The sequence below is a fragment of the Silurus meridionalis genome, chromosome 2 (assembly GCF_014805685.1).
Source record: "Silurus meridionalis isolate SWU-2019-XX chromosome 2, ASM1480568v1, whole genome shotgun sequence".
Taxonomy (NCBI): domain Eukaryota; kingdom Metazoa; phylum Chordata; class Actinopteri; order Siluriformes; family Siluridae; genus Silurus; species Silurus meridionalis.
Window position 1 is genome coordinate 16,267,067 of NC_060885.1, and position 24,581 is coordinate 16,291,647.

General features: G+C 38.0%; 1 protein-coding gene across 4 annotated transcripts; it reads left to right on the forward strand.

Annotated features, from left to right (window-relative positions):
* Positions 1 to 336: 336 nt before the first annotated feature.
* ldb1a (LIM domain binding 1a) lies at positions 337 to 24,581 on the forward strand. Of its 4 annotated transcripts, none has more exons than XM_046873801.1 (13): positions 337 to 490; positions 647 to 710; positions 2,663 to 2,763; positions 15,020 to 15,122; positions 15,238 to 15,282; positions 16,380 to 16,455; positions 16,620 to 16,725; positions 16,875 to 17,047; positions 19,944 to 20,066; positions 20,495 to 20,578; positions 21,163 to 21,286; positions 21,386 to 21,534; positions 22,167 to 24,581. In XM_046873801.1, exons 3-13 carry the CDS (start codon positions 2,736 to 2,738, stop codon positions 22,395 to 22,397), a joined length of 1,242 nt encoding a protein of 413 aa, XP_046729757.1. In that variant the 5' UTR covers positions 337 to 490; positions 647 to 710; positions 2,663 to 2,735; the 3' UTR covers positions 22,398 to 24,581. The 4 variants fall into 4 exon arrangements, with proteins under 4 accessions (XP_046729757.1, XP_046729763.1, XP_046729768.1 ...); XM_046873807.1 differs by having other exon boundaries at positions 21,386 to 21,528; XM_046873812.1 differs by having other exon boundaries at positions 339 to 490; positions 22,887 to 24,581.

Here is a 24,581-nt window from a genome sequence, read left to right on the forward strand (position 1 = left end):
TTTGTGACAGTTACAATACTTTAGCTCGATCTATGGCGTGATCAGTGTCTTCTTGGTGTCTAACACAAGTGGGGGGACTCTAAGGCTCAAAGCTGGTTGAAGTTAATTGAATGTGAGGCACCCGTCTGCCTGCATGTATGCTTTCCTGGCTGCATGTTTCCAGCAAGTGAGAGACAGAATAAAGCTGTGCCTTGTGTGCCCCCAACGAGCGATCACTGCTCTGCCGTTGCCATGGTGACAGTGCCCTCTCTGGGTACGACGGGCTGGAGAAGTTGCTCTGGATCTGCGTCATATTTTTTTTTCCAGTGGATCTGTGAGCACTCTCCCGCCTCCTCTTCTCGCTCTTCCCCACATCACCCCTCTCGTTCACTCTCTCTCTCTCTGTCAGTCCTTTCTTTGTTTAAAGGCTAATTGACCCAGCTTCAGATCAGAGGCACTCAGTGCTTGGTCTGCCACAAACATCGCAGCTCTTGAAGAGAGAGAGAACGTGGTAAGGAACCCAGGGTTGATAAATTATGTTAATTGATTAATGAAAACAATGTCATTGTCATTATCTGTGAGCTTGATGGCAGTGATGACTGTTTGCTGTGCCATCTGTGCCAATGTTATGATTAATACTAATTCTATATTTCTGCCTGATTCTCAGGTGGTCACTGTGGAACCAACAGTGTGTGTGCGTATGCGTGTGTGTGTGTGTGTGTGTGTGTAAGGTGAGTTTGTCTTCCTGCATGCAGGTAAATGTCCGCTCTTGCACCATGCACTCATATTGCAATGCAATATTCTTATATAGAGTGAACACTGTAAACACAGTAAGGGGACTATCTTTGTTTTTAGTGGAGCTGTGGCATGTGTGAGTTTGTGTGTACATATGTGTGTGAAGAAAGGAGGGAGTGCAAGAAGACATGAGTATGCAGTCATGAGACCTGATTGTGGAGAAGTGCATTTCCTGAGGCTTAGTGCTTCAAAGCTTTGGCTTGGGAAACAAAAAGCCATTTCCCTCAAAATTGCTGCAGCAGCAGCACAGAGAACCTTTTAGTGTAAAATTACTTTGTGATACAGCGTGTCTCTTTGTCGGTGGTTCACTATTTGTGGAAATAATTTATCTTTTTCCCTTGATATTCATTTATTACATAGTGACACTAGATGCTTCTGAGGTGAGTTAATGAAAAACTCTTTAGGGCTTAAATTTTTTTTTGCCAAAGCTAGATTAATGTGTCATGCAAATGATGCAAAATACATTTTTATTTGCTTTGTCATTTATATAAATGCAACAACTAGACAAGAATGCCCTAGTGTCTTCTAGGTGCTGTGTCTCTGACACTTTATTGATTTTAAATGACAGCCAACAACAACCAACAAGATGCTCTTTTAAAGAGGCCTCTTTTACCTGGTATTGAGATTTCTTAGATCAAGAGGTTGTAACTCAGCCTTCTCTTCTTAACTCTTGAGGTTCTCTAAAGCTCCAGAGACAGAGCAATCAGCAAGCTTGGCAGGCTGTCTGAAGGACTCGGCAGTGTATGTGTGTAATAGTATAGGGGACTGGAGCACAGCCGGTAGAGGAGAGAGACTTTAAGAAGCATGTGGGGGGAAGTCAAGGGGAATAGAAGAAATTTCTGTAGAGGGCTAACATAGGTTGAACTCTGTCTATCCTTAAGACTAAGGAAATTCAGTAATAAAAAAGAGTCATGATTGAAAATGAGCAAGGTTGATGAGCAATGAGCAATGAGAGGTTTTTAGTTATTTAAAAAGTAATTAGCAACAATAACTGAAGCCCTGTGAAATTATGAATGGTGTGTTATTTGTTTTCTTTATGGATTTCCATTTGGAATGGAAACAGTATTGCACTGCTCATTAGTCTGTCTCCTAGGCTCCTTGGACTCTCGTGTGTCCCTGCACTCCAGGTGGGCTTTGCATTTTTAATCGATGCTGTCTGTAGCCATTAACACCACCGTTCTCCTGTCAGCAGAAATAAATGAGGGCTAGGGGCCGAAACAGGGAGAAAAATGGAAAATGAAAGAAAGAGGGAAATGATAAATAGTATGGCACATAAATAAAACTGGAGAGGGTGAATGTAATTTAGAAGATGCATATGGACAGAGGACTAGGTGAAGTGGATGGGGGGAGCTCTGCAAAGCAGGGATGGAGTGTATGTCTCAATGTCTGGGTGAGTTGTTCAGCAGACCCTAGGGAGTAACGAGAAAGAAGGCTGTGTGTGTGTGTGTGTGTGTGTGTGTGTGTGCGCGCGCGGGCGCAACACAGCTTCGCTAGGCGATAATGACTCTGTGCCTCTGGGCTCTGCCTGACTGTTTATCTCTCACACATAGCGCAAAGAAAAAGCTGCCAATACATCCACAGAAAGAAAAGAGCTGCATTTCATGGCTAATGTGTAATGAAATCTGTCTTGCGTGCCACTTGTGCACTGCTCATATTTCCTTTTTCTTCCTCTGTACATCTTGTCACTGTCACACGCTTCCTCTTTGTCATGTCTTTCCCCACCCACAAGAATTTCAAGTGTAACATACATGTTAATGTGCAACTGAGAGTCAACCAGCAGCACAATTCCTACTTCCTGCTTCTAGCCAAGCTCCTGTTTCTACATTTATTCCCTTAAGCACTCCTCCTCCTCACTGCCCTCCCCTCGGCATCTGTTTCTGTTCCTCAGAGGAAGCCCATGCTAGCAGTGCGTGGACTCAACAGCAGCTTTCTGTTCCAAGCAGACCCAAACATGTGAGAAGATGTCTGTTGGAGGTTGCGCTTGCCCAGGTAAGCACTACAACTTGACTAATTCTGCCAAATGTTTCATGCTGTCTGCATTGCTTTTTCATTGTGGCCCTTCATGTGTCACGTCTTTCCATTTTTACTCTTTAGTGCTTAGTTTATTGGTCCTATAGCTTGTACCATGGTCTGTTTGGGACTCAGTAAGGGGATAATCAGAGGCTCTAGGTCAGTGTTCCAGCAGTTAATCACTGAACTAATATGCAATCTGAAAGTACTGATTCCTGTGCAGAGAAAGAATGTTGCTGTAACCCGAAAAGCCTCTCAAACTGGTTTAGATCTGTGTGCTGAGTAAACGCTTTTTCATGTGACGTCAACTTATTCTCACAGGTCTTGAGGTTGTTTGTCATAATCATAGCCATAGTTTTTGGGGCTGCCAGTGAACTCTAGTAAAAATCAACTATTTCAAGAGGTTGAAAATCATCACTTCAATTGCTTACATGACCCTGATTAAATGTAATACTTAGTCACCTGTAGATAATAAGGTTTTATTGTACTGTTTTATTAGATTACTTATTAAATATTGAATTAGGATATAGTTTATCTTTTTCCTATGGTTTAACAGATGATGTATAGGGAACAGAAGAGTTTCATATGCGGAGTGTACTAATAATTGTTTTTTTAGAAAGCTGCTGAGTGTGTGAATTATGCTGAAAGATGCCTTGACATGGCAAAAATTGTACATGGACAGAGATCTTGAAGGCTTTCAGATTTAATAGCCAGAATCCATGTGGGGAATCTACAAGCCAGCAGATTCAATATAGAACATCCTATCAGATTAATGGGAATATTACATTTCATAAGGCTATAGGTTATCTGTGCACCAAAGGGGAGGAATTTAAAGGATATAAGGTAGAGCCGGGGATAGTGCTTTGTTTGGCTCTTATGAGTTATAGTACACCTCCTAGAAAAAGTGCCATTTTCCTTAGTGCTGTTCATAATCCAGCTGTAAGAGTCACGGCGATAGATCAGATGTAAAAATGCTGGCGGAGTTTTAAATAAACTGGAGAGATTACTGCATGGACACTGGTCGCCCAGGAGAGTTTCAGGAAGATACTGTAGAAGTAAAAATGACCCAGTCAGTCTTGGAGGGTATTAATAAACCTCACAGTCCAACGATACGTAAAAGGTGATGATAGAGTCAAACAAGACAATATTTTTGAACTATAGAAGACACATTGTATCTCAGTACCTCAGTTCAGTGTTGGCAAGAAAATTAGCTTTCTCCCTTGAAGTTTTGAATAGGATAAAGATCAGCAACATATTCATAACGTGCAGCATCATGGCAAGTTTAGACTGATGCAGTGACATCAGCACAATGCAAACAGTTTCTCATTTGCTCCCTGCTGAAATCCTTATCTTCGCACAAGACCCAGGCAGGGACGTCTTACCGGCCACGTGACGGATTAAGAAAGTAAATATTTCGCACGTAACATTTGTTTAAAATCAAGTAGATTAGGTTCTTAAGGGTGCATTTTTTATAAGTGTGGTCATGGAAATTTCCACAGCAGTGTGTCCTTTCTGATTGTTCTTTTTTTTTGTGAAGGGAGGAGGGAAAATGGGTAGAAAGAGGGGGTGAGACAGAGTGAAGCAACAGAAGAAAGAGTGGGATAGACAGTTGTTTTCATGTTGAAATGGGTTGCTTTTGTGTGGGCTGTCCCTGCATTGCTCCATAAACGCCAGCGGCACTCCATAAAACCTGATTGTTATATTCACCTCGGCTATGAAGACAACACTATCTGTCTCCTTTTTCCCCAAGTCGCAGTCACAAAGTTCCTCCTCCTAACACATGGTTCTGTTTGAAGTCGAGATTGTTTACATTCCTTCGCTTATGTGGGCTCGGTGGGAGTGCACGTACCCAGGTCCTCAGAGGTCCCACATCCTCCTGCATACCTGTGTCTTGCCTTTTCTGGTTGCATAGATAATTTTATTTGAACATAATTAGTCATATGATGAAACCCCAATTGCATCCCGAAATTCATTTACCGACTTTAATCTGATATAAATGCTTGGAATAAGCCTTTTATCTTACTGGGATAATAAGCTATATAAAAACAACACAGCAAAAATAGAAGGCCAGTAATGATGCTGCTGCTCCATTCTGCTTCTCATATACAAGCACTCCAAATCAGCAGGAGCTCTGCTACTTCATGCAGAAAGTCACATGGGCCCCTTGATTAGAGGAAAATCAGAGCTAAAATGGCAAGCTCACAAAGCCAGAGCTGTTTCATATTTCACAATGAATGCAGCTAGGAGCCAAGAGTTAGGGCAGGGTGTACTGCCTGTTGAGCTGAATAAAGCTGTCACGATTCAGTTTCCTTGTTCGGACTGTGTGTGTGTTTATGCATGCAAACAACACCTCATCTCTACCTATCACAATGCTCACAGATCTGTTTCATTAGGTTATACTTAAATGAAATGGCTTCCTGGGCTTAAAGTCAGCACCTGTTTGCTTGTTGAGCTGATGTCTGCATGGAACTCATAACAAACTTGACTGTCAGCAAAAACCGGAATGTGCCAGACGTACATTCTAATGCTGTGGGGATCAGTGCTGTGATAGTTTAAAAAAAAAGGGGAAACAACTGTTTAATGTATTTATTTCTTTTAATGGCAACCTTCAGATATTTAAGATCAAATATGTTGACAAATTGCTCTTCTTGTCTGTTTAAAGTTGCTGTGCATGTTCTACACATGGATTCCTCTTGGTTCTCTGATTTCCTTCCACCTCCCATTAACACAGCAGTAGGTGTGCCAAATTGCCCTGAGTGTAAATGACACTGCAAGGTGCACTGCGATGCACTGGCATCTCATTCATGTGTTTCCTCACCTCAAACCCAGGTTTCAGGTGCATCCTGACCCTGAGCATAATAAAGTGATTAGCGAAGATAAATGTACAAATGAAAATTGGATAGTAGGAAATAAGTAATGATGGAATTCCTGAGATACAAATCTTTCATTTGTGTTGTAAGGCATTTTGCCAATCTTTTGGACATTATTTTCCTGTTTTTAAACTATGAAATAGCCATTAAACAAAATGCTTTTTACAAACCCAAGAGTGCCTTGGATTACAATTTTTAAAATCAAGAGGCTGTAAGTGCATTTGTTTGTGAAAGTACTGCAAGTGGTGGATGTTTGTGAGACACACAGAGTTGGCAGAAGCAGGAGACAAGAACCTATTCGCTAATTTCAACTTAATTTCCATGTTAGTAGATCTTTCACAGTGAACAGTTTATCTTAATGCATTTCCATAACTCAGTGCTGTGCTGACATTACCACAGAAGAAACACTGTGTCTTGTCACAAAAACTTTTATACTTGCCTGATATTTTTCACTCCCCAGTAGGAGCTTATATCTTAACTTTATGAATGCATCCATCCATTGTTCCACATGATCTTTTATTCTTGTTCATTCTTTCTCTATCTCCTTATCACTTTCATTTATTAAGCATCAGCTTCGACAACTACCACATAATGGTTTAAAATTGCACACAGCTAATAAGCAGAATTACTACAACTGTCAAGCCTCCTATTTTGCATAGTACATCAAACACTGCATTGATTTTTGTTTGGCATCCACTTCAGTATCTCTCATCTTTGTGCCTATAAAGTGTTGGATGTTACCATACTGGATGTCACTGTGAACAAACAGGATGTTTGTTAAATATAGCTAGGAGGATGGGCTTATTCTTAATATCTCTGTTTTCTCACCAAAATGCTATATGAGGCAAGGAGTTGTATTAAAGTAAAAAAAAGTGCAACGAAATGGCTAGAACCAGATTAGGTTATTCACAGCAGGAAGATCTGATGTCTTCATTTAATTCGACGCCAGAAGCAGTGACATGAATTAAAAAATACTTTCAGAGTGATTAAATAATATTTGAGCTCTAACTGAGAAATAGGAAAATATGTCAGATGTGGAGTGTATACAATGTAAAGGTCATGAGAAAACAGTTTGAACCGGCAGTGAACCACAACAGATCTCTTCTTCTGCACTGAATTATAGTTTAATGTAATAGAGAGAGACGTCTCTAAAGCTAGGTCAGTCTGGGGCAGATTGGCTGCTGGTTTAAATGAGATGAGAGCCTGCCTCAGCAGTTCTGTAAAGTAATATTTTTTTTTTTAGCTTACTCCATTGCTCTGTGGATCCAGAAAAAAAAAAACCAGTACATAGCACATTGAATAGGCTTGGTTAAGAGAACACTTAACTGGTTACTAACATTTAGTCACAATATTATAGACATTATATTTGGTAAAGTTTTTATAAAAGGTTTTGTTACATATAGGTACAGTTTTATTTTATGTTTATTTTTGTGAAAAACATTTCTCTGACTATTCTGTTTAATGTTATTTGGCCCTTTTTTCTTCAATGCTATATATACTTAATTAGGTTAATCTGAAATGTTGTCTTCTTTTTTTGTCCACATGGAGGCGCTATTTAGGATCACAGGTCAGAATATTGTGGCACTGTTATTTTAGAACTCATCCTGTTCTCATGCCTAAATTTGCATATACAGTGGAACCTCGGGTTACAATTTAATTTGTTCCGGTACTTTATTCGTAACCTGAAAAGTTCGTATCCCGATACAAATTTCCCCATAATAATGAACAGAAACTTCGGTAATTCGTTCTGGACAACCAAAAATATTACTTAAATAAAAATAAAGCCAATATTCACTAATATTATTTACTTTTAACATGTTATATTAAAATCATACCACATAAAAACATACAAAAGAGGAAAAGATCTTTACCGGGTACTTTCCCTTTGAGAAGACTCGCTGCAGGAGACGACGTTCGTAAAAGGGGGAGGAGGGAGAGTTATTGTTTGGAAGGAGAATCTTATTATATTATATTATTTATATATTATTATATATTATATTATAGAATATCAAAGACAGTGTTATTAACACGAACGCTGAGACAATTGTTGCATTAGAGGAAAATGAGAGCTGTTTCTTTAAGGCTACTATCAGTTGGTATTGAAGTCCAGAGTGAAATTCATTATGGGTATTGTACTTGGAAAAGACTGTAACCCTGCTAATCTATCTTCATAAAAACAAGTAAAGTGGTTATGCATCGGCTAATGTTGTCCATCTCATCATTCCACGAGCATCAACTAACGAGTTGTTACGCTGCCGCCGGGAAAAGTTCAAGCGGATAAGTAACACGATGCTCTCGCTAGGGACACAGGACGCTAACTGATGTGACGAGCTGCGTGGATAGAGCAAAAACAACCAACTTGCCTGCGATTATTTGGTGAGCGACGTTCGTATCCCGATATATTGTTCGTAACCAGGGGCAAAAATTTTGATGAACTGCGATTCGTAACCTGAATTATACGTATGCCGGGGCGTTCGTAACCCGAGGTTCCACTGTATATGACCAATCTGGTAATTATATTAATTTGGCATATTTTGATAAATCAGATAATAGAGGAAAAAACACCAGTATTGGAAAATCACATGCAATTCTCAATCACTGCTGATGTATTATATTTTTAAGTAATTTAAATACAAATATATATTTTAACAGAAATAATATTTTCGAGTAATCACTCGACCTCAGTGAAAGTCTGTATGTCTCAATGATAGCTGCATGATTCTACCACCTATGTTACAAAGAAATCAGGTATGTGTCTTCACATAACTGTGTTTTCTGATTTGGTTTTTAGTCTTTTTGGTGGAACTATTGTACTTGGCTCCACAAAAATCCTCTGCTATATTTATACCACCATCAGTTCCACTACATTCTAATTTACACGTTCAGATGAGGATGGGTTCCCTTTCGAGTCTAGTTTATTTTTTGTCTTTTGAGTGTTGTTTATCTCATTAGAGAATAGAGAAAATTTATAAATGTAAGATTTATAATCATAATCTATTTATTTCTGTAAAGCTGCAGGGGCCAATGCCCACTGTCACTGCTTTACAAACAAAATTGAATTCATGAAATTCATTAATTTAACCCCTGAATAATCGTAATTTAGATCTTGAACATATATATTACAATATAGTAGCATTTGTGAAACATACATTAAATTGTGCATTTACAATTAATGCATTCATTTCACAATGTTTAATGTTTAACAGTTTTTTTTATACCTTGACTGTAGCATTTCAGGCTTTTAGGCAGTGATTTGTACTGCAATCACTCATCTAGTGTAGTTAATATGACTGTCACATCTTGTGTCTGTCTCTGCAGTATTATCACAGGTGTGTAGCTGTAAGCAGTCAGTATGAATGTGCAGTGTAGAGCTAATTCTGTGTTTGGGTGCTCGGAGACGCACCATATTAAAGTGCCTGTGAAGCTGAGAGGGGGATGTAGATTTTGTCAGCAGTGAGTGAGCCAAGACTGAGTGGTGTATAGTGTTTCCCTGCAGTGGCATCTCTTACTAACAGCAGTGGATCTGAACACAACAGAATTACAGCACATTACGGCCACAAGAAAAATGAGTGCTGTTAAAACTTTTACTGATGGTTATACAGGGTGGACCACGAAAAAATAGCCCGCCTCCGTGGCCCAGTTTTGGAGGCGGTCTACTTTACCATGGCCCAACCTGTATAAACAGCAATTAGCTCTTTCAATGCCACTGATATAGCAAAATGGTTTGACCATGAATAGGTTTAACAGTTTTAGATCATATTTTGCACACACACAGGCATCTGTTTAATTTGATACACTTGTCTCAGGTGTCGTGTTATTGGGTTTTTTTTGGTAAGAGATCTTTCAGAGAGAACAGGAAGCATATATATAAGCTTTAAATAATGTTCAGGTTGAGATGTACATAAACATAGTAGTAAATCTAAGTAGATCTAATATGTAGAGAAATACAGATTAGTTGTGTACATTTCCATCCAGAAAATTATTTAAACCCTCGAGGCATCTCCTTTAATTCGTTTTTCAGATAAATGTATATGTGCAGTGACGTTGTGGCAAAGTTGATTAAAAACTAAATACAGGTAGTCGTCGACTTACGACCACGATTGGGACCGACAGACCAGCCGTAACACGATTTAATTTTACACTTGATCCTTTAACATTCTAGAGTGATGTTTACACGATTATTTTTTCACAATGTTGTTTTTATATATGTAGGGCATCCTGGCTTTATTTTTACCTGATCTTACGCATAATGTATTTAGTATGTAGTAGGGCACTTTTTACGTTCTATTTTTAGATTTTCTTACATGAGTAATTATTTTTGCACACGATCATATACTGTATCTCACGTAAGCATGCAACTTTTTATCATATTTTGTTCACATAGTCGAATGTAAAAATGTTGAAATCACGTGAGAAGTGCGTGTATGTTTTGATGACACTGGTCCTGTTCCACAGTGCTCATGAAAACTGGAAGCTTTTAGGCTTCAGAATAGATGCTGCCAATAGATGGTGCTGTTGTAACATTGTCCCATGCCTTATTCTGAGCGTGTAGGATGCAGCTACAGTGTACAGCAATAAATTAATCATCATAGACAGCCACAGGTGATCTTGTGTATTAAGTTTTATGCATTTATGTGCATCAACCTCTATTAAGAAAAGCTCAAAATAGGACCTGTCAGTAAAGCACACTATGTGCTAAACATTTCAGTTTTTAAAGTTTTTTGTAGATCACACTTGTGCAGCTCTTGGATTCTTTGTTTGATATGGTATTATTCATTCATTCATTCGTTAATAAACATTTTATCTCAGTGAGAGCCCTGGTGGATCTGGAGTAGGAGTTATATGAGAAATTCTGCTGATTCTGCATGATACTGCTTCCTAAGATTTATGGGTTTTAACCCATTTGTCAGATGAAATGTTCACAAAACATTTGAAATTCTTACTTGGATGGAGGTACTCAATATTACACATACTTTGGATATACAGTATCCATAGCCTGAAGACAATATGGCCTATTAAACGTAAATAGAAAGAGAAATACATAGAAATTATTCCCAAGAGGAAGATTCAAAGAATTTAAAAGTGCACAATAAGTTTACAATGTACCACAAATACGAGTTTAAAATATATTTTTAAAGAGCTATCCAAATTATTCCTGTACAAATTAACTGTATACAAATACAGTAATCCCCTGGTTTATTGCAGAATTGCATTTGCCACATTCATTTGTTTCGCTGAATTTCCCGGTCTCTTGCGGATAGCAAGATAGACCAACAAACATGTTTTTATTGTTTTAAATGTATGTTTTAAAAAAATGAAATTTATTGATAAAAAGTATAATTATTAATTATAAAATGAAGTAAAATGTTAATACAGTACAGTACAGAAATTAAAGAATGTGATGACGTGTAACGCAGCCTCTTTTTTGACGTGATAGAACAACTTCATCAATCAGTGAACCCACGCATAACCTACACTATTACAGAACTGTATACTGTACAGTATGTGTACTCACTATAAATGTGAAAGTGTGTGGGAGGATGATTTAGAGCACTTTTGGGGTGGCGTCTGTTTATCGCGGTTTTTCGTTTATTGCAGGTTTTGGAAACGTAATCAGCACGATAAACCAGGGATTTCTGCATATACAGTTGTCACAAGTCATAAATAGTGTGTGTGTGTGTGTGTGTGTGTGTGTAGGCTCAGTGACCCTATAGTTGTTGGGTATGCAGACTTTGAATACATGTTCATCTCCAATGCGATCCAGTGTTTACAAAGCTCCTCATCCCTGCTGTTGACTCATTGTAGAGTCGGATTGCGGTAATCAAAAATATTCGGCTAAGAGAGAAAGCAATTCGTTGTTCTTTACAGCATTGAGATGTGCACTGTAAAACATGAGGGCCAAAGCAGAACAACATTCAAAGTGCCAATGATGGTGTCCAATACAGTAGCGTGCTTTAAACATTTTACCCTATACCGTTTTAAATAAAATATTGTGCACACAGACTTCCTGTTGTATCTGTACAGATCTAAAGAGACACACAGAACACATTGTGTTGAGTTTATTATAGTAGAAGAATCAGATGTGGGATCCTCATCAGATAATAGCTCAGTCATCTTTAACCTGTCGTTGTTGTTTGTATGGATTTGGAGCTGACTAGATTGGGGGAGATTTCTGTTATTTGAAAGCTTTTGGCATATGGAAAGCAAGTTAGGGCCCGTTCATGCGTGCAGACTGTAAAGTAGGAAACGCATGCTGCAGATGTAGCAAAACTGTTGCAGAGGGAGGGCCGTGTGCGGTCCGGCTCCTGGGGGGAGGGGTGGATTTCGGCTTGCAGGGAATGCAAAGGGGGGTGATGATGCACTGAGGAGCAGGAGGCGGTGTGGCGGGGTGAAGGAGGAAGAGCGAGCAAGAGAGAGTGAGAGAGGTACAGAAGCTGCACCGAAGAGAAAGAGAGAGAGAGGGAGGCAGCGCGAGAGAGCACGAGCGCGCTATGCTATTGTTCATGCCCTGTGTAAGGAACAAAGGGCCGGGCGGGTGGACTGTCTTAAGCTTTGCTTTGCAGTTCTCTATGTATTTGTGAAGTTCATCCATAAATCCAGTCGATAAAATTGGATATAATATTGCATGCGACCATGGGCTTTTAAAAGCCTAAACTCGCGCCCCACGAGCTGAGATCTGAGCCGGAGACGCACAGGAGTGCATTCTTCTCTTTACACAGGTAAGCACGGCCCAGCTAGGCTAACTGGGCTAACCGGCTTGAGCAATTAAGACCTGTGGGTTACAAAATGTCGGTACTTTGGCAAGCACTCTTTACAAAATGAGTCTGGACACCTAAGCAAAGCTGGTTGGTGTTTGTTTGTTTTGTGGATAGGAGCTCTAAAAGGCCGCTTAAAAGTGCATTGCTGCTAGGCTAGCCATGGGAATATACCTAGGCCTGGTTCTGTTCTTTCAGAGGTTTTGTGCAGTTTGTTGATAATTCGCAAAAAAAAAAAAAACTTGGTCTCATGCCTCTTTTAGATCTTGGCTTCAATCGGTGCACAGGCTTACAGCCAGCAAGCAAACAGTAATCCAGTTCACATAAAGGATGAGGGACACATCTTCAGCTTTTCTCAGGTTCCTCATCCTGGTGCTGGACTAACCCTTGTCCTGTAAATCACTGTTTTCTGTGTTCTCACACATACTTGTAATTTAGTTGAAGGTGTGTAAGAGCATGTGCAACACCAGAATGGTAAACCTGTGTTCAAGGGCATGACAACAGGATCTTCATGTCAGTGCATTTAAGCAGAAGACTTGAACTCTTGTACTGACTCCCCAGGACAGGTGATTTCCCTCTTCAGCCTGCATCTTACACTTTGTGACACTCTTGTGCACTGTAAATGGTCCAGAGCAATTTTACTGTCATTTGGTCTTGCATTAGCACTGCTGTTGTGTGTAGGTGATAGTGTGCAGTGATTCATTCACTTGGATTAGTGGTTTTTTTGTTTGTTTGGTTTTTTATTTTTTTTGTAGCCAGGGATCAAGTATTGCAATGTACAGTAAAGTCCAGCACAAGTGTTGTTTTTTAACATAATCCATTTATTTAATGAGAAATATATCACCAGATCTATTAATAATGTCATTATTTTTATTAATATTATTATTACCTGTTTTTTAACCCGCTCAGCCACATTCCCACAGTGTTTTGGACTTGTATTAAATCTGCCTTTATTTCAAGTTTGTCGTTGTACTTTGTTCAGTGTATTTTCTGCCTAAGGAATTATGCTTATATGCATAAACATTTTTCATTATTTGTAAAATCCTTTTTTTCCCCTTATTACACCATAATAACCAGGCAGTTAAGTGTGTAACTATGATGACTTAAAAACTACAACACAATATGTACTGTTATTTAAATAGATTAATCAAAAGCTGATAATTTAAGTCCATGTTCAACACAATCCATCTGACGGTATTACTTTTTAAAACAGTCATCAAACATCGCCATACTTGTACATTATGGTAAGCTGAGGGTTTTTTAATTAAAACATTTCCGAAGAAGCTTGTTATCCAGCTGGTCCTCTTTTCATTGCTAGTGCAAAGCAACAGTCTGTAAATTTAGTGGCCTCTGTTGCTTGCAAGGTAAATAACAATTGCATGAAAACATTGACATTTCCCCCAGTTAAACTCTCTTCCCTTTTTTGAAACTTTGTGTGAATGGGTTCTGGCTTTCTGACTGTCAGAATATGATTCTTATAGATGAGTATACCTGGGCAGGGTACAGTGATTATTTGTATTTTTGTATTTATTTGCATTTTTTCCATTACCCTTTAAAAGTGCAGAAAGCTTGTGAGGAAAATGTTTGACGTCACTGTGATTTGCTAGGGAAAAAAACGTTTATTTGAATGGCACATTCTTCCTTCAGTGTTTGTATAGTTTGTGGATAATCAGGGCTTTTAGACACTGAATATTTATTGTGCCAAGTTTTACGTGGTTAGTGGGGCTTCGAGGTCAGCAATTGTTTGGCTTTTATAGTTGAGTGTCTGTATTTCCTAAAAGCCCACAAGACCTTTTAAGATCCAAAAGGTGGTGTAGCTTTGAAAAGCCAAGAGCCTGTGGGTGTAGTTAAAACGAGAGAGAGGGATTATGTGGTTGATGTTTGCATGTGTTTAGCGAGGACTGTGGGGATGGGGAGAGCATGCCTCCGCTTCCCTTCGTCACCCACTCTCATTTTAACTCGAAAAAGGTGCAAAACAAACCACTGCATTTCATTTTTCATATTTTCATGCGTATACAGGGGAAATATTGCTCAGAGATCCTCTCGCATAGTATGCTGTTTACGGCTGCATTACCGTAGGATATTATATAGATGTGATGACTGAATGAGTCAAGTTTTGCACATTTCTTTTCTTTTCATTTGAATTTTTGGTTCAATCTTTGACCAAATGCTTAACTACACTAACAAAATTTGAGGCTGCTCTTTTATTGGTTCCCCTCCATGTTCATATCAGTCCGTGTATCTATGCTTTTTTTGTGTGCAAATGGTTTGTGCATGTGGTTTGTGGCAAAATGGCACTGCGAGACAAGCAGGAGTTAACAGTAACAACATAAGTGGGGGATGGGCCGCGTGTAGAGTAAGCAGCAGATCAACCTAATGTCGTGCTCACATGGTACTGTGTTTGTGAATGCAGGATGATTGCAGGTTTAAGCTAAAGCCAGTATTTCACACTCTGAAACCGTAGTTGATGGAACTGTAGGTGCCTCGTTGATATCGTCTGAAATTACAATTTTAATGCGAATCATAATCAAAAATCTGAGTATATTCAATTTCACCTCAGTCGAGGAGCATTATTATTAATTCAAGCTGGATTTTGTCTTTCCCTCATAGGCTGTTCGTCCAAGTCGTTCAAGCTGTACTCCCCAAAGGAGCCTCCCAACGGTAGTGCCTTCCCCCCATTTCACCCAGGCACTATGCTGGACAGAGATGTGGGGTAAGACCACTCTCCTGTGGACACATTTCTTACATTTCTCTTCCACAATGAAACCATAACATATTTGTATTATTCTTTTTCTGATTGGGTTTTTGTGGTGTGTTTTGAATTACAGCCCGACGCCAATGTACACCCCTTCGTACATGGAACCAGGAATTGGGTAAGTCTGTTTTTCAGGCACAGTTCTAGACTTGTGTGATTATTAGATTGATCTGATTGTCATTAACTTTTTTACAATTTAATACATTTGAGTAGACTGAAGGAATGTACATTTTAAAGCAAAATGCACAGAATCGACCCTAAAATACCTTTAAATAGACCTAAAAACTTTAAGAGCCTTTCCTGCTCACATATGCATATGTTAGATTTAGAGCTCTTGACAATACAAATAACATTTACTTGTTTTATTTTGTTTATGTATATAAGGAAGTGAGATAATTTAAATGCCATGGTGAATTTTCTCACTTAATATATTCAGGGTCATTGTCATTGGCATGTATGGTTTAAGCGGAGGACAGAAATTGATTAACTTGTTCTATGGGCAGATGTATGTGCTCAGTTTTGGTTGTTCGATTTCTAATATATGACCATCTTGTGGGTTTGTACAGACAGTCTTAACAAAAATAATCAAATATTGCCTTGAAGATGATCCCTCAGTGTAGACATAGTCCTTATTCTCTTCTCCTGATATTATCTTTCATGTCACGAGTTGTTGGGTGTGAGCTGATGTTTTCTCTTCTCGTATCACACATATAAAACATGATTAGAGTCTTGCTGTGATTTTGTTGGCATGTTGTATGCAGATTTAATTTTGTTGTGATTATTTCCCATTGCAGTGTCTTATATTCAGCTCAGCTCTTTAAAGTTTCTGTATCATTGCCAATTGTTCATAATGTTACATTTTAAAAAATAAATAAATATACATTTGTAGAAGGTAGTTTAACATATTAAAAGGTCCTTCTAATGGTCAGAATGCATTCTTAGTTGATGTCTGTATTTTAGCAGGATTAAGAAATGATCAGTGCTTGCTAGTAATATGTTCATCACAATATTAACCAGCCTGAGCATATTTTATTTAAATGAATTGCTGGTGTTAATTTTATTAACTGTCTATTGAACATTGCTTGTCCATGGGACAAAAACCCCACATGTACAGTTAGTCTTTTTATCTCATGCACACAAACATAGAATTATTGTTATTCATGAGCTTTTGAATCATTTTGCTGGAGCTCCACTTATTTTCATGTTTTGTCACAGGAGGCATACACCGTATGGAAACCAAACAGACTACAGGATATTTGAACTCAATAAACGGCTGCAGAACTGGACAGAGGTAAAAGAAAGAAAAAAACAATTTTTTTTTTAATTATTTTTATTATTTTTATTTTTTTTAAAGCTAATAAACAGACAACAGTTGCTCTCTGATGTGACTTAATGTTTCTACCTAAAACACAAATTTGTGTATTTTAATAATGTATATTTTTTTTTGTACCACAGCAGGATTGTGACAATCTGTGGTGGGATGCCTTCACTACAGAATTCTTCGAAGATGATGCCATGTTAACAGTCACATTCTGTTTGGAAGATGGCCCTAAAAGATACAGTAAGATGCCTTCCAGTTTTAACAACTCAAATATTTCAGGCTGTTCACTTGGTGATTATTTTATAATTTTTAAACATGTATCGTTGTCTTACGGGTGATACGTCATGTAACATTTGTTCTTTTAACCCTAAACTTTATTGTGTTTAAAGCTATCGGCCGGACGCTGATTCCTCGGTACTTTAGAAGTATCTTTGAGGGAGGAGCTACTGAACTCTTCTATGTACTAAAGCATCCAAAGGAGTCTTTCCACAGCAACTTTGTTTCTCTTGATTGCGATCAGTGCACCATGGTCACACAGAACGGCAAGCCCATGTTTACACAGGTAAAACTTATTTAATGTTTTGTTTAATTTCAGTTGTTTACTGAGACTTTTAGTTTTTGTCCTTTCAGGCTTTAGGCCAAGACAATAAAATGTTTGTACCTGTCCCACTTTATGGGACTTTCACCTTTTCTCAAACTTGACCCTTTCTAAGCACTCAGGCTGATTCCCCCACATCAATAGAATTGCGATGATATTTTAGTTCAGGAAATGAGGAGGATAAAGCATCTAGTTTTTGTAAGCTAGTATCATAAATGAGAATTAACGAAGTACAAATACAGTGGAACCCGCTTATCTCGACCTCGGTTATCTCGACAACCCTATTAAGTCGACGTTTTTTGAAGTGGAACCGCCAAATTCTCGCTTTGTCTTAGCATTTTTTATCGGTTATGTTGATTCTTTTATGTCGCTGAACCCTGATATCTTGAGCACAAGGGGGGGAAAATTTGCCATTTAACGTCGGTTATCTCGGTGCAGCCGCAGAAGAACTCGCGAAAGTGGCGGAAAAATCAAGTCTTACAGCTGCTACAGGTGTTGTATTGTATACTGGTGAATCTCTGCTGTTAGTTAGTGCACATATGCCTTTTGTTGTTAAGTGTTATGCGATGAACGGGAGGTGAAAGCCGCACTTGGCGGCGCGGAACGTGAGATGAGCAGCAAAAGCATAGAATGAACACCGGCAGGATCGGGGGGAATCCGCGGTGTGCTTTGGGAAGAAAAGCGCAGCCGTTGAGAGAGTGCCGGTGGGAAGGCACGTACCGGGATACACATGAGCGATAACAACGACCGCCGTGAACCAACATATACCAACAATAACGGACAGCTGGTGATGATGCTAAACGAGCACCATATATGCGCGATTGAAGCGGAGCTTCAGAGAAAGCGGCAGAGAAAGCACCTGACAAGCTGAAGGGGGCCGAAGGGGGCGTGACAGGTGGATTCCTGACAGATAAACATGTACTGTATGTATTTTATAGCATGCCTTCATCAAACAAATCGCGGCAACGCTGTTGTGTAAAAAAAACCCTTCAAAAACACGTGCATGCACATTCTCATTTATTAACGCACATCATGTACATAAAGAAATTTCAAGCACGTTAATATATTGCCGCCATTTTGATTTTCGTTTATCATCGGTTATCTCGATGCTTTTTGGCGACCCCCTAGGACATCGACATAACCGGGTTCCACTGTACTTTACTGTAATTAAGTAGATTTTTCTGCTATCAGTATTTTACTTCACTTTTTATTTTTCGGGCAACTTTTTACCTTCACCCATTAAATTTTTACACAAATATCTGTACTTTCTACTCCTTACATTTTTAAACCAGACTTGCTAGTTCAGTTTTAATCTATTTGGTGACAGTATTTCCTTCTTATTGTGCTTCGTTCTCAGCCCATCAACCTATTTATTGTCATTGTGTGGCTTTTTCAACCTAGCACTGGTGTATAATTTCCTGGCTCTCACGCACCACAGACGTAGGCTAGTTTATGAAGCTAACAATAAGAAAGGCAGAAGGCAAAAAATAGTTGGCTAATGTGGATGAGACGGAGGGAGTCAGTGATGTTAATATGACTGATCACCTGATCATCATCTTCTGTTCCCTGCTTGTTCTATATGGTGATACATTCATTAGATAACAAAACTTGTTAATAACAAAAATATATTATGATGTGAGGTCCAGTTACCAGCGTGGCACTAAACAGGTAGAAGTAATGGTTACTTTTTACCCAAGTACATGTCAGAGCCCAAACTTCTTTACTTTAACTTCTGTACTTCCCCTTGAGTGAAGGATGTGTGTGTCCTTTTGCCACCTCTCTCTAGTATGCATGCTTCAATCACTTGAAGGTATTCATCCACTCTTTTGGAGCCACTGTTTAGACATTTGTTAATCTCTCTTATTCTTTTGGTTTATATTGTGACCTATATTCATGAAAATATGTCTTTTGTATTCCTTAATTTACATGCCTTTGTGTACCATATGAAATGTGTAGAAATGAACAATGATTACCTCAATGAAAAGTTTCTACAAGATACAACAGCACACCTCAGATTGCTATTACTTATTGAGATAATTAGCTAGAAAGAGAGTAGACTGCATCATGACGGTAATTTGATGGCCATTCTGAAGAAAAGCAGTTTTATGTCATAATAAATTATGTTTTGAAAAATTCAAATCCCCAGTCAGCATACCCAAAGATGAAAATTTAACTGATTATTATTTATTAAGCAAAACCTATTAGTAAAATTTTCAAGTTTTAAGTAAAGTAACATGCTTGGAATAAAACATGGTTTGGACATGAAATATATTAACAGCTGAAAACTGGCATTTTATTTTAACTGTAAGGTTAATAAGACATGGCAGAAAACCCACGGTTGCAAAGCTGTTTGTAAATAAGACTTGAAGAAATATCTCATGTGACAAATACATAGAATATATATATATATATATATATATATATATATATATATATATATATATATATATATATATATATATATATATATATATATATATATATATATATATATATATATATATATAAAATTAGTGTGTGATTTGAATTATAGCATACAGTACTATTAGAGCCAACTGTAATCAAATCTTTATCAACATTTTCCAATTGCCTAAATTTGAGAATTAATTAGCACTGAGGTGTAAATCATGTTCAGAGTATGAGATCTTTACAATCTGTGTCACTCTCTGGGTCTATTTTTAATGTAAATCTAAAACAGTGACATAAGTGGCTGTTTTTATTATTTTTTATTTTTTTATAAAAAAAAAAATTATTTAAAGTTTCCTTGAGTTTGTACAGTTTGAATACTGTTCGATTTTTAAAGACTGAGCTTTTTTTAATTAGCTTTTGCATGAATTAAAAAATGCTGCCGTATCCACAGGTTTGTGTAGAAGGCAGGTTATATCTGGAATTCATGTTTGATGATATGATGCGAATAAAGACGTGGCACTTCAGCATCAGACAGCATCGGGAAGTCGTTCCACGCAGCATATTGGCCATGCATGTGAGTGTCAAAGTGTTATATTTAATTTGCCCTAAGCCACTGGGATTCTGTTTTGTATTGGGATTTTTCTTTATTTTGTTTAAAACCCAAGAGCAGACAAATATTATACCTTGTTGTTATTTTCCCATTTAAATTGAAATTACTTAGATTGTCCAGATGATGGTGCTATATGAATGTTAATTTTATTTTGTTTTTTTTTGTTTTTTTTTTTCTTTCCTTCCTACAAAATGACTCATTACCATTAACAGCACACTGGCATCTCGCCATGTCTGAATTTTACTTCACGATTTTGACAATTAATGCAGTTTGCTTTTTTTCCCCACTAAATTAACCAAGAAAATCTTACTCAAAATAATATGTATGTTGTGTTTATGGGTACTAACATATCCACTGTCTAATTAACCTTACATTAAAACCACTATTTATAGGCACAAGACCCACAGATGCTTGACCAGCTTTCAAAAAACATCACAAGATGTGGGTTGTCCAATTCAACATTAAACTACCTCCGAGTAAGTTTGCATCCTTATAGATATAAACTATAAAATCATACGGACTTGTTGGTGCTTTATTAACGAAACCTCAGCACTAATTATATTGTGGTGCATGTTGTGTCTAATCATTTTTAAAACTTAGAGGCATTTAGTTCATTTGACACAAATTATAAATTGTGTAAATAAGCGTGCACAGTTGGTGCTTTGACGAAATGTGCAAAACTCCTTTAAACCTTTAAAGGTCAGACCTCATGTTAAATATGTATTTAGTATATTTGTATTAAAGCAAGAATCTAGGTTTGATGACACATGCAAGTTTTGATATGATATAAAAAAAAATTTTAAACCTTAAAATAAACCCAATTATTTGTGTCCAAAAATATTATCTGGATAAAAATGCTCCAATTATGTTACCTGCACTATGAGGAATAAAATGTAATTATTTTTTATGAAATAATTTTCTGATGTGATAAATCCACACACTGTTCTTTGTATATAATGCAATTTAAATGTTTTTATTTTTATTTACTGCCCTTTCAGGTTCACCATGTAGAAGTGTATTACATGCTGATTGATTGTGATCATATTTCTGTATTTCTCAGCTCTGTGTAATCCTGGAACCCATGCAGGAGTTAATGTCCAGACACAAGACATATAGCCTCAGTCCTCGAGATTGTTTAAAGACCTGCTTATTTCAGAAATGGCAAAGGATGGTTGCCCCACCAGGTAAAGGAGCTGAAGAAAGGTCTACCTTTTTTGTGGTATTAATTTTTTAATGTTCCTTTTCTCCTTACGGCTGTGACATGGATGTTGTTCTTCCTGCAGCTGAGCCAGCAAGACAAGCGCCAAACAAGCGACGGAAACGAAAGATGTCTGGTGGCAGCACTGTGAGCACTGGTGGAGGCAACAACAATAACAGCAACAGCAAGAAGAAAAGTCCGGCCAACAACTTTGCGCTCTCCAGCCAGGTACCTGTAAGCATCTCATTTTAATTCCCCTTATACAATCGTTTGGGTAATTAGACAATGAGTGCATGGGTGGCGGGACTACTTTGCATGGGGAAAAAAAACGGAAAGAGTTCAAAGAAAAGACAGACCCTATATAGAGACAAGTGGACATGATCCAATGCTGGGCAGTCCCTGGTCCTTCAGGGCCTCTGGTCTGTGAGTTTTCTTTGCTATTTTCTCAATTACTTTTTCAGAGCCTGTTTTGTGATTTGAGCTCCTGAAACAGTCAGTAATAGAGACCCGAGGTGGAATGAACCGATGCAGCACTAAAGGATCAGGGATGCCCACCGCTGATCTTTTCTCTCAGGGCTACTTTTAAGGCCACAGAAGAATATGGTTCCCAATCAGTAAACTTCGTGTTGGATCTCAAGTTCTTTTGTATTGGCAGTCATTGGTTCTTATAGTTTCTGTGGCTGCCAAACTGTGCTGGCCTTCTTGATTACAGTGGGTGCACGTGGCTTGAGCTATGAGGTCTTTATGATCTCTGAAGTTGGAATTGGGAATGGACGGTGCCAGAAGCTACCGAGTCTCCTCCATCCCTGAAACACCCTCCCCCGTGTTACGGGGATAATGTTTGCACCCCTTGCTGTCCCCTGCAGGACGTGATGGTGGTGGGTGAGCCCACTCTGATGGGAGGGGAGTTCGGGGACGAGGATGAGCGGCTGATCACACGACTGGAGAATACGCAGTTTGATGCGGCCAATGGCATCGATGATGAGGACAGTTTCAGCAACTCCCCAGCTTTAGGCAACAACAGCCCGTGGAACAGCAAAGCTCCCTCCAGCCAGGAGAGCAAGAGCGACAACCCCAGCTCCCAATCGGCCCCATAGACTGGAATACTCACTGTGTATAGATAGGGAGATGGCAATACCAAATGCCTGCTTTTGTTCAGAATGGCACTCGCATTGTAGTAACGCCAGCCTTCCTAATGCAGTGTTCTGCTCCAGGGAGTCCTCACTGGCCAGTTTGTCAACTTGTGAAATTGTGATTTGCTGCATATTGTAGGATTTCAATTTGATACAGTTAAATTTCATAATCGAACAGTTTCTTTTAAAAGAGCTCACTGTGCATTTTGTGCCTGAGAGAAATTCCAGTGTTTGGTCCGTTTGAGTTCTCTGAGCCTCAGAGTTAGTGAAGGAAGTCCATGTCTGTGGGTTCTTGTTCCAACCTCGGGTCTCAGTGGGTGCTGTGCTTAACAATGCATGGCGGTTTCTGTTATGCTCACTTTCACATGGAAGGCTTCTTTTATTGAATCATCTAATGATAACTATTATGTGCACCTCAGACTCAAAACCAACGCTAAATTATTTGTTTTGTAGGACCTGGTTGGAACAAAAACCTGTACAGTTCCAGAGCTTGAGGACCGGAGTTGAGAACCACTACGTAAAATCTTTTAAGAAAGAAATAAATTAATAAAAAAAAAGATAAGCAAATAAGTGAAAGCCTCGATGGTACTGGAATTGTGGTCATGCTCAGTATGGTCATAAGCTGAAGTGGACCATGAGGACAGGCTCCAAAGAGGTGTTTGTTTTTCTCAATTTTTTTTTCTCAATTTTTCTTTTTATTATTATTATTTTTATTTTTCTAGCAATTTGTAAGGGAAAAAAGTACAAAATACCCTGAATATCCTTTGCACTGTTGCCACTCTATTTTTTATCTATTTTTCTTAAAAGAAAATTATCATACATGTTTTTTTTTTTTGTTTGGTTTTTTTAAATCCTGCCCTATTAATATTAAGTGGAATTTAATTAATTATGTAACTGGAGAATGGTAGATTTATATATGATCATTTGTATTATTAAAATTATTACTTTGTGGTACAAAGCTGAGGTCCTGGTAATGTTGTACTAAAGGTTTCATGGCATGTATGTCTGAAATCTGCATCTTCCAGATATAAGGCTTACAGATTATTTGTAGGATCTCCCCTTTTTATGTATTCCTATTTGAAGGCCTTTACCTCCGTGTGTACGGTACACACACTCGGTAATTTAAGTCCATACGAAAGATTTTTAATCTGTACAGGACAGTAGTCAACTCTATACCTATTAAAGTCTTCATGGTACATTAACCATGGTTTCAAAGGCAGAAGCAAAGCACCTCTTTTCCTCAACAATAGAGTTGATTGATGATTATTGTAGTCTCCCATGTATGGGTTTGTTATTGTTTATTTTATTTTTTTATTTTTTTTTTTAAATATATGCTACAGACCAAGGAGCAATGAGCAAGATAATTCAACTGAACTATTGTGTATTTGATTCTATGAAGAAAACCTTTCATAATTTTGTTTGTGTATTTGTGCTTGTATATTTAAGACTGTAGCTAAGGTCTGTATAAGTGTAACTGTATTTACTCGTCTTTAGAACATCTCTAAAGATCTGCATTTTAATGTAAAAAAACAAAATCCATGCATTGTAGTCAGTGTTCTTTAGAGATAATAGCCATAGGTATCATTTATTTCTGGGATTTAGTTTATAGGTTTTTCAGTGTACAATGTATTTATTTTCTTTTTCATTGCCATTGCATCATGTGTGTATACATTACATTATGTCAGAATTCTGCCATCTTCAAAGAGAACGATGGCATTGCCATTTTCTATTTCTCATCACCTCATCATTTCAGTTTGTTAAAAAACAAAACTAAAAGTTATCTGGCAAAAAAAAAATAATCAGTCCTTAAGCTTTTAAAACCCAAAAGATTAAAACACCAGAGGGCATTGCGTGTTTTGGTTCTGTGTACTTAAACAAGGGAAGAATTATACTAATTCAGCTAAGTATTCTGCTAAATCTTCTGGATGATTTATACATATATATAAAAAAAAAACTCCAGTAAAATACTTGTTAAAATCCCTTTCTTTGTCACCATTAGGGGTTTTCACTAAATTAACAGTAAAGGGTTAAACCCTTTTTGTGTCCCTGTCAAGCCCCTTTGATAGTGGCAGTTTGATAAATCTATTTTTTTCTATTGTCTGCTCTTGACGATTCATGTATGGTATAATAAACCAATTTTCATGTAAA

What these genes read in the sequence shown, in the direction of transcription:
- ldb1a (XM_046873801.1), top strand. Translation starts at nt 2,736, where the DNA reads ATGTCTGTTGGAGGTTGCGCTTGCCCAG. An exon ending in AGATGGCCCTAAAAGATACA is followed by an intron (nt 16,726 to 16,874) that starts GTAAGATGCCTT and finishes TTGTGTTTAAAG; the next exon opens with CTATCGGCCGGACGCTGATT. An exon ending in CAACATTAAACTACCTCCGA is followed by an intron (nt 20,579 to 21,162) that starts GTAAGTTTGCAT and finishes TGTATTTCTCAG; the next exon opens with CTCTGTGTAATCCTGGAACC.